The 9,083-nt window shown below is 58.0% G+C and overlaps 2 protein-coding genes across 3 annotated transcripts; one reads left to right on the forward strand and one right to left on the reverse strand.

The window, feature by feature from the left end:
- Positions 1 to 1,584: 1,584 nt before the first annotated feature.
- Positions 1,585 to 7,260, forward strand: CFAP157 (cilia and flagella associated protein 157). 2 transcript variants are annotated; one of them, XM_047699760.1, is made up of 9 exons: positions 1,585 to 1,806; positions 3,233 to 3,504; positions 4,218 to 4,371; positions 4,802 to 5,069; positions 5,457 to 5,587; positions 5,819 to 5,969; positions 6,350 to 6,516; positions 6,671 to 6,857; positions 7,158 to 7,260. In XM_047699760.1, exons 1-9 carry the CDS (start codon positions 1,634 to 1,636, stop codon positions 7,227 to 7,229), a joined length of 1,575 nt encoding a protein of 524 aa, XP_047555716.1. In that variant the 5' UTR covers positions 1,585 to 1,633; the 3' UTR covers positions 7,230 to 7,260. The 2 variants fall into 2 exon arrangements, with proteins under 2 accessions (XP_047555716.1, XP_047555715.1); XM_047699759.1 differs by lacking the exon at positions 7,158 to 7,260 and having other exon boundaries at positions 6,671 to 7,102.
- On the reverse strand, positions 7,255 to 9,060 carry PTRH1 (peptidyl-tRNA hydrolase 1 homolog). Its single transcript, XM_047699765.1, has 5 exons — positions 8,903 to 9,060; positions 8,329 to 8,548; positions 7,965 to 8,064; positions 7,709 to 7,754; positions 7,255 to 7,604 (listed from the first exon to the last, which is right to left on the reverse strand). The coding sequence occupies exons 1-5, from the start codon at positions 8,960 to 8,962 to the stop codon at positions 7,398 to 7,400; spliced, it is 633 nt and encodes a 210-aa protein (XP_047555721.1). The 5' UTR covers positions 8,963 to 9,060; the 3' UTR covers positions 7,255 to 7,397.
- Between the last annotated feature and the right edge of the window lie 23 nt (positions 9,061 to 9,083).

The raw sequence follows: 9,083 nt of genomic DNA on the forward strand, positions 1-9,083 counted from the left end.
TGGGGAGGGAGCAGCATCCAGCAGGATTAGGGGCACTGCATTGGGCTGGAGGGGCAGCCCTGTGCGGGCCCTGAGTCTCGGGCACTAGGCCAGGAGCCTCTCTCTGGAGCCTTAGCGTCCCCCTGTCTGCAGTTCCAGGCAGACAGAGCCCCCCCGCACGGTTGTGTCTGTGCAAAGTTTGCCTGTGTGCAACTGTGAGGGCCTCTCCCTTCTGCTAGTCCTGTTTCTACTCTCCCAGAGCTGCCTCACGCTGCAGGAAACAGATACCCTAGGTAAAACAGGCGGCCACAGGTTGAGGGTATCAGGATGTTGGAAATCCCAGAGGCTGCCTAACCCAGAACGGGCTGGAGCCTCACCTTTCTGGTCTGAAGCTGGAGCTTCACCTATCTGCTAATGGCGATATTGACTGCCACTTACTAAGCACTTACTGCACCTCTGCACTGTGCACTTTACATACAAGGTCACCCTCAGTCCACAGCCTGGTCTTCCCATTTTACAGCTCAGAGAGGTCAGGCTGCTGGCCCAAGGTCACACTGGATAGAAGAAACTGGTTAAACTTGAGCCCACTCTTTACCAACCACTACTTCAACCTGCCTCACTGTCAAGAACAAACACCCACTGCCTGTGTTCTTGGCCCGTCCCTGTTCCCCTGCATCCACTGCAAGGATCCCACTGTTCACCACCTCAATGTGGAAGTGATACTCAGCTTCCCCTTGTCCAGCCAACAGGCTTTCAGGGTAGAGCTGCAGCCATCTCTTGCTAAGTGCTGAGCTCTAGGACAACAGGGATGAAAAGCACCTGGCCACCGCCCCAGGGAGTGCCTGGGCTCTTCTAAGCACTGGGTGGACAGCAGGCATACAGGCATAGCTGGCTGGGGCGAGGGCTGGGAGATGGAGCGTGGTGGGGCCGGTGCCTAGGTGGGGCTCAGTTGCTAGTCAGCGCATCTGACAGCTGGACACCTACCACCCATCCCGCTGCCCCAGAATGCTGCCACCCCAGGCCAAAGCCTACAGTGGGCCTTTGTTTGCCTGGGTCAGCATGGGGCAGATGAAGCACTTCTACCAAGCCTTGTGGGAAACGGAGCAAGTCTCTGGACAGGGATGTCCTGGGACTCCAGCTTAGAAGCCTCTGATATAGAGCACCACTTAGTGTACTGCCTCCCCACCATGCTTTGGGTGAAGTGAGAAAATGATTTGCTGTGTAGCTAGATCAAAGAATTAACGAGCTGGTCTCAGAGGGCTCAGGAGAGAAGCTCATTGGCCTGGGACCCGGCTTCTAGTTCTGGGAAAGTCCCCTTTCTCTGACTGGCAGGGTGGTGGTTTCTAGGGCTCACCCACTGTAATATTTCCACCTGGGGGAAGGTGAGGTGGCCCCAGAGCCCCAAGAAGTGCCCCAAGAACCTAGCATCCTGATCTTTGAGATGCCATGGCCTGGGACACCGCGGCCTAGGGTCTCTGTGGTGGTTGGCCTTGGAGGGGAAGGCTGGTTGCTAGTGCCCAGTCTGGCCAGGAAGAGGGCAGGGTCCCTTTAAGCTCTGCCTCACTCCCTCAGTTTGTTGCTATGTATGTGACCAACTTCCTTAGCAACCACCTGGCTTCTTAAAGGGGCCCTGGGGCAGTGACTGCCACCAGCCATGGCTCCCAAAAAGAAGATAACCAAGGGGGCCAAGGAGCCCGAGGTCAAGAAGAAGAAAGGTGGCAAGAAGGATGCCAGCATAGCCAACAAGCCCATGGACATTACTTTAGGCGAGGAGAACCGAGAATTCTACCACATCCAGATCCGAGACCTGGAGGACAGGCTGGCCCGGTGGGTAGAGGGTCAGGGAGGCTGGTCCTGCTGGGTTAGAAGCCCTGCTCAGAGCTGACCAAGGGGCAGGCTCACTCAGGGGCCCGAGTTTGGCTTCCCATGGGATGTCGAGACCCCACCCCCAACCCCAGCCTGTTTTCTCATAAGTAACATTAAGAGGCTTCATAATTTGGCCCCACGCTATCTCCGCTCCCAGAGTCCTGAGGTCCTAATGCTGACTGGCAACCCTATGCCAGGCAAGTAGCACTCTCCCTGCCTCATTCCAGCCCTGCTGGAGTATGTGCTTTGTAAAAGGACAGCGTTCAATCAGTAGGATGAACTGAAAATGGCAGCCCCCTGGCAGGTGGGTGGATCCGGTGTCCTTTCTTCCACCAACCCTCCCACTCCCACCATGCCTGTGCGGATTCCCTGCGCTGCGTGCCCCACTGACTTACCCACCTGCCAAGCCCACGTGTTTTTTCACGCTGGGCCCATCTCCCTGAATGTAAATGAGGAGGGCTGTTTCCCTGTGACTGTGTGACATAGATGGTAGTGTGTGTGGGAGGGGTCTCTAATTTCTGAGACAAGCACACTTGCCCATTTTTCTCATTTTAAAACTAGTTTCCTCCAAGTTCTGATGCACCAGCCTGGTCTCAGGGTGACCCTTAAAAGACAAACACTTTTAGTGACCACTAGGCGGCAGTTTTTCCCCAGGTGATGCTGCGGGCACAGCGAATGTTGAGCCCTTCATACGTGCAGGTGGGTCCTGTGCTGGTGCTTACTGTCCTTGAAACAGCTCCATGAGAGGTCCTGACATCATCCCCATTCTACAGGTGGAGGGACTGAGACTCAGGGAAGGAAGTCACTCCCCGAAGGAGGTGCCGGGATGGGACCCCTGGTCCTCTTGACCTCCCCCCCACCAAGCTGCTTCCTCACTCCACAAAGCAGCCCATTCAGCTCTGTACCGCCCAATGCCCTGTATGCAGTAGCCCTTCGAAAGATGTTGGTTGAGTAAATAATGAAGTAAAACATCTTTCCAAAGAACTTCTACAAATTATACCATTGGAAACCAGTAAATCAATTATATGATACTCTTAAAAATTCACAAGTTTCCCTCAAGCTGAGACACCAGATGGAATGTGTTTGGGGATAATGCATTTGGAAGACTGTTAGTAGGTGCTTACTGTTGGCCTAACCCGCTGTCAGGCCCCAAGAATAGAGGTGAAGGAGGTCAGGGGTCTGCCAAGTGAAGACAGATACCACCTCAGGTCTTGACTGCCCACCAGAACAAGGGCCTACTTACAGGAGGGCGCCAAAAAGAGGGTCACGGATGTGGCTCAGGTCCACGAAGGCTCCACTGAGGAGGCTCACCAGGGTTCACTCGGCGAATGAGGGTAGGGAAGACAGCTTGCCCACTCCCCTGGATCTCTGCCCCACCCCACGCCAGGTACCAGCGGAAGTGGGATGAGCTGGCCGTTCAGGAGAAGCTGTTCCGCCAGGAGTTTGAGCAGCTGGCCAACAACAAGAAGGAGATCGTGGCCTTCCTCAAGCGCACACTCAACCAGCGCGTGGATGAGATCACTGACCTCAATGAGCAGCTCCAGAGCCTGCAGCTGGCCAAGGAGATGGAGAAGGACGCCTTTGAGGCACAGCTAGCCCAGGTGCGCCATGAGTTCCAGGAGACCAAGGACCAGCTCACCACGGAGAACATCATCCTTGGTGAGAAGGGGCACTGGCAGGAGAGTCTGGGAGCCCATACCACAGGGGAGGGAACCCAATGCTCTTGCCCTTGGGGCTCTAATCCCAGCTCTGCCATTGACTTTGTGGCCTTGGGCAAGCATTTCTCTTTGACCTTCAGTTTTCTCATCTGGGAAATGGGTATAATCCATCTACCTTGAGTAACAGCAGCTATGTGCTGCTTCTTCCCACACATTATCTTCTCTAATTGTCCCAGTCATCGCCCAAGACAGGAAATACTATCACCCAGTTTGTAGGTGAGGAAGAACCTCAAGAAGTTAAGTGTCTTGCTCAAGGTCACCTAGCTGGCAAGCATTGTTTTGAGGATTAAGGACAGCATTAGTGCCTGGCCCAGAGAAGGTGTTCAAGTTCAGTGGCTGTAGTCACTGTCACTTTCCAGAAAACAGAAGTCAAGGGAGGCCTTTCCAAGGAGGTGGAAACTAAATGAGACTTCATAAGATTAGTGGCAGGGAAGAGGGGGGCATTCCAGATGAAGACCATGTACATGGACAGGACTGGGCATGGCATGTTGTAGGGACAGGGGTCCAGCCCCACTGGATTGGGAAGCATAGGGAGGGCAAGCGGATGTGGAGGAAGTGGGGAGGGAGGGGCATTGCTCAAAGCCATCGCTGCCCTGCCGGGGCCCTGCCCACCCGAGGTGGCCCCTCACTGGCATGTCCCCTGCGGTGGGGCAGGGGGGAAGCTGGCAGCTCTGGAAGAGTTCCGGCTGCAGAAAGAGGCACTCACAGAAAAGTTCACGACCCTGGAGGACCAACTACGGAAGCAGGAGTGTGACTACAAGGATTACGTGTACAACCTAGAGAAGAAGTCCGTGCTGGACAAGGACAGGTGGGCAGTTTGGGCGCTGGGGCGAAGCACAGTTCAGTCCTCGGGCCTCCCGACAGCCTCCACTTCGAATTGCACTAGCTCAGGGTGCAGGGACTCCCCAGCCTGGCTGGTGATTTATAGAGAGGAGAAAATAGATAACCTCCCAGCTCTAGTCCTTACACTGGCATTACTGAATCCTTGAGACTTCCTTTTGGCACCTTCTGGGACTTAAATTATATTTGCTTAATAGGTAATGATAAAATATGGATATGGTTTCAAAACGCCAGGGGTAGAAAGGGTCTAGAGTGAAAAGCCTCCTGCCTGGAGCCCCATTCCTCCTGGGAAACAGAGCATAGTGGTGGCCCTAAGAACTCTGGGGAACCCCACCTGGGAGGACGGTGCCTGTGCCCACTCTGCCTGATGCCCCCTCCTTCCTATCCATACTGTCTAGACTGAAGAAGGAGATCATCCAGCGCGTGAACTTGGTGGCCACCGAGTTCCGCAAGGTGGCCACTAACCAGATGTGGGACACGACAAAGCGGGCCATCATAGAGAACAACACGGTCACCCTGCAGCTGTCCAAGATATCCCGGCAAGGCATGCAGCTGCTGCAGGAGAATGAGCAGCTCAAGGGCACCCAGGACAAGCTGTGCAAACAGCTGGATCTGTTGGAGAACACCCAGAAGGCCATGGCCAGGCATAGTAGAGGCCACCATAAGGTGTGCCTGCCAAGCCCTCATCACAGGGCATTTGGCACATAAAGTAGGAGGGAACCCTAGGGGTGCTGCTTCAGGGCAAACACAGCATGGCAGGGTCAGAGCCAAGTCATGAGGGAGGCAGCAGTGAGGGGACAGGGTCCTTTGTGGGGGCTCCTGGGCGCACCTCTGGTTTTTCTTTATTTGGTCTAAAGCCCCCGTAACTCACTGAAGTGGAACCCACCCCTGGGCAGGCGGGGGCTTTCACCAGACATGGTGCTGGGCCCCGAGGACCATGGCTGGCTTCTCTGTACAACGGGGTGAGCTCTGGTTGAGTCCAGAGCCAGGGGAGTGGGGCTGGCGGAGGGCCCGCGGTGGGCCCAGGGTATGGCCACCTGCCCGCACCTGCAGATCATCCTCATGCTGACCGAGAAGTGCCTCGAGCAGCAGCAGAGCACTGTGGAGGCCGAGCAGCTGCGCCTCCAGCTGAGCCAACTGGAGCAGAGCCTCAGGCAGCTGCAGCAGGACAACCAGGCCCTGAGGTGGGGCCCAGAGAATGGGGAGCAGTGGGAGCAAGGATGGGGTGGGGGAGGTAGGGGGTGGAACTTGAGCCCATCCCTTTTGGGCCACATGACATGACACAGGCCAGTGGCATCCCCTTTCTCGAGGGGTCCTGAGGCTAAGGCCTGGGGCTGGAGGAGGGGCTCCTGTGGGCTAGAGAGAAACTGCCCAGCACAGGGAGGGGGCTGACTCGTCCCCGATCCTGGGTCCAGGAGTCAGAGAGACCAGCTCAACTTGCAGCTGGGGAGGCAGCAGGCTAAGGCACAACAGCTACAGCAGGAGCTGACTGAAGAGCACAAGGTTCGGGCAAGTCTGGAGACAGCCCTGGCCCATGCCACCTTCTTCCTACAGGACATTCTACAGGTAAAAGGAAGTGGGTAAAAATCAGGGGTGGAGGGAGTGGGCCATCAGTGTCTGATGGCAGACACTGCTTGGAGATAATGGGGACACCGGGAGATGGCCAGGCCAGGGCCAGAGGCCCCACCTTTCCCCTGAGAGACTCGAGGCAAGTTTGTCCTTTCCTGATCCTGTAGTCCAAAGACCCCTTGAAGGTCTCAAAGTTGCTGGAGTCTCTCTCTGAGGCCCTGGAAAGCCTCGTGCTTCAGGCTTCCCATCTGGAGAATGGGTATCCCACCACAGCCACAGTACACTTGGAGAAAACAGGCACCGGGACTGGAGTTTCCCAGAGGTGGGTGTTGGGGCCACTCTGGGCCTGATCCCCATGGGCCCACCCCCACTGGCAGATGCGACCTGACGAGGAGGATGGCGACTTTGATGTAGTGTTCCAGCTACAGCGCAAGGAGATGCTGCAGCAGCTGCTGACCATGCTCAGCTCGGCCATGGTCCTAAGTCCCCAGCTGGCTGTGTGTCCCCGACGGGAGAGCAAGCCCCATGGCCCACCCAAGGAGAGGTGAGTGATCCTGAATGACTTCAGAGGAGGCAGCTGTGGGAACCTTTCCAAGGGCTCTTCTCAGCTGACCCTGGGCCCCCAGAAACCTGGCTCCCCAAAGCCTTTCTGAACCTCTTATGAAATGGAGGTGGTGATGCCAGCCCCCTCTCCACAGCCAGCCCAGCACCCAGCCACCCAAGATGGGGTCTCTGCCTTGGCAGCTATCCAACATCACACCCTACCAGCCGGGGGACCTGGGCCTGGTGCCACGACGGGCCCACATCCCACCCAACCCTGAGGACCTCAGGCTGCTCTCACACACCACCCGTGTGGGAACCTTACAGGTGCATAGCTGCCCTGAGGTGAGAGTGCCGGGGCCCCAGTGGCGGCAAGATAGCAGCCAGCCCGAGGTACAGATCATAGCTCTGCCACAGTGCCATTGTATGGCCTGGGGGCTGTGCCTAGCCCTCTAGGCCTTCATTTCCCCACCTGTAAAATGGGCCAAAGAAAAGTGGGGCAAGGCTGCAGTGGGCTAAAGCATGCCCACACATCGCCTGGGAAGGGGGCTTGCTGGACCCTGTTGGCACCTCCTCCATTGGCAGGCTAAGGGTGGGACCCTCCTGAGGAGGCCTCCGCTTCAAGCCACATCTTTCATCTTACAGATCCACACCTCTGGTTCTCCAAAAAGGTTCAAAAAGTTTAGTCTTCCTGAAGTTTCTCTACTTTCTAAGTAAGACACAGAGAGATGACCAACCCCTATTCCAGAAGTGGGCCACTGTGGCCACAGTCTCTTTAATTAACAGGCAGTCTGGGGCAGCCCAGAGAAGAGTTCTATAAAAAGTGGATACCACAAAGTTGGCATGGCACCTCTGTGAACGTGCTTGGGGGTGTGGGCACGGTGGTCAGGCAGGCTCATGTCCAGTGATGGCAAAGCCTGAAGGGGGACCCTGGCTTCGCTCACGGATGTGGTCCAGGAGCAGGTCGGCAGCTCGCTCCAGCAATGGAGGCAGCAGCTCCTGTTCAGCGGCGGAGAAACAGCCCAGCACGTGGGCCTGCACCATGTCAGGGTGTGACGGGCGCCCGATGCCCACCCGCAGCCTTGGCATTGCCTGTGGGGTCAGAGGGGCCCAGAGAGCTTTGATAAGAAGAGTCGGCGGCCCCATGCTGGCCCACCAGACCCAGTGTGGGACAGAGGACAGAGGGGTGGACTCACACTGGAGTTGAGACACGCAATGCAGGAACGGACTCCGTTGTGGCCCCTTCAAAGGGATATAGAAGGGGCAATTAGTGCTTCCCTGGATCAGCACCCTTCACCCCTCCCAGCCCGGGCTGGGGTCAGAGCACTCCTATTCCCTGCCAAGACCGGGGTGGGTGTGTGTGTGTGTGTGTGTGTGTGTGTGTCAGCACTGGTACCCCACTTGCAACTCGGAGGCTCCTCCCTAGCCCACCCTGACCTGCTGAGGCCTCACCTGGAGCTTCCCCCAAGCTTCAGAGCCAGTTTCCCCAGGGGCTTGTCCAGTTCATCGTGCACCAGGTAGACCTCCTCAGCAGTCAGCCCAAACAGCTCGGCTGCGCGCAGACAACAGGGGCCCTGGTTACCGCCCATCAGCCCACAGGGGCGGTCCCGATTCACAGCTCTCGTGCGGCGGGACCGCAATTAACCCCATTTCACCTATAAAGCACCTGAGAGTCCCACAAGTACCCAAGGCCACATGCAGCAGCTGGAGCTCAACAGGCACCTGGAGGGGAACAGATCCGCCGCCGCCCAGAACCCTCCTCTGGCCTCTGCGCCCCCCTCGCCCCGGCCGGCCGCCTCGGGTGCCCTCAACTCACCCGCCCGGGCCACGCAGCGCCCGTTGACGTTCATGAGGCGCCGCGGCCGAAGCAGGACGAGCTGGGCATCCCCGAGCGAGGCCAGCGCGAGGTCGGCGGCGCAGTGCCGGTCGCGCGCCCAGCCGTCCGCCACTCCCAGCCGCTGCGCCAGCTGCCCCAGCACCGCCAAGCCCACGCTGTGCCGCGTGCGGGGCAGTCCAGGGTTCCCCAGGCCGGCCACCTGCGGGCGGCACCCGGCAAACTGAGGCCCGACCTCTCCCGCCACCCTCTACCTCACAGCGCCCCCTAGGACCCAAACCAGAGAAAGGGAAATGGGAGGGTAGGGTAGAGTGGGGAAAGGGGCGCGAAGAAGGGGGCCCAGAACCCCCGGAGACTCCGGAAGCCTGAGGGCCCCGCCAGCTGAGCGGTCAGGGCAGTGTTCCCGGGAGTTTAGGGCCCGTCAGAATACTGGACCCATTTTCCAGATAAGAAAATCGAGACAAGGAATTTAGGGAATGTTGTCTGGAGACAATGGCATAACAGGAGCTAGTTAGGGCCCAGGAGGCCCTACGCCGCCGCCCGCCAAGCCACTCACCAGCCACCGCTTCCCCGGGGGCCGGGGTTCCAAAACGCCCAGGCTCAAGCACCGCCTCATGGCCCGCCTCAGCCCCAGCGTCGCTCTCAGGCGCCGAGAAGCGGCATGCTGCCCTTATTCACGTCCTCGGCCCCGCCCCCTGACGTCCTCTGCCCTCGACCAATCGCGGCGGCCAACTGTC

The sequence above is a fragment of the Lutra lutra genome, chromosome 13, assembly GCF_902655055.1.
Source record: "Lutra lutra chromosome 13, mLutLut1.2, whole genome shotgun sequence".
Taxonomy (NCBI): Eukaryota; Metazoa; Chordata; class Mammalia; order Carnivora; family Mustelidae; genus Lutra; species Lutra lutra.

Excerpts from the sequence above, each read along its gene's own strand:
- CFAP157 (XM_047699759.1), top strand. The coding sequence starts at position 1,634 with ATGGCTCCCAAAAAGAAGATAACCAAGGGGGCCAAGGAGCCCGAGGTC. Across the intron at positions 3,505-4,217 it reads CACGGAGAACATCATCCTTG|GGGGGAAGCTGGCAGCTCTG; the intron begins GTGAGAAGGGGC and ends GCGGTGGGGCAG. Across the intron at positions 4,372-4,801 it reads TCCGTGCTGGACAAGGACAG|ACTGAAGAAGGAGATCATCC; the intron begins GTGGGCAGTTTG and ends CATACTGTCTAG.
- PTRH1 (XM_047699765.1), bottom strand. The coding sequence starts at position 8,962 with ATGAGGCGGTGCTTGAGCCTGGGCGTTTTGGAACCCCGGCCCCCGGGG. Across the intron at positions 8,065-8,328 it reads GCGCTGCGTGGCCCGGGCGG|CCGAGCTGTTTGGGCTGACT; the intron begins GTGAGTTGAGGG and ends GTCTGCGCGCAG. Across the intron at positions 7,605-7,708 it reads TTGCGTGTCTCAACTCCAGT|GCAATGCCAAGGCTGCGGGT; the intron begins GTGAGTCCACCC and ends CTGACCCCACAG.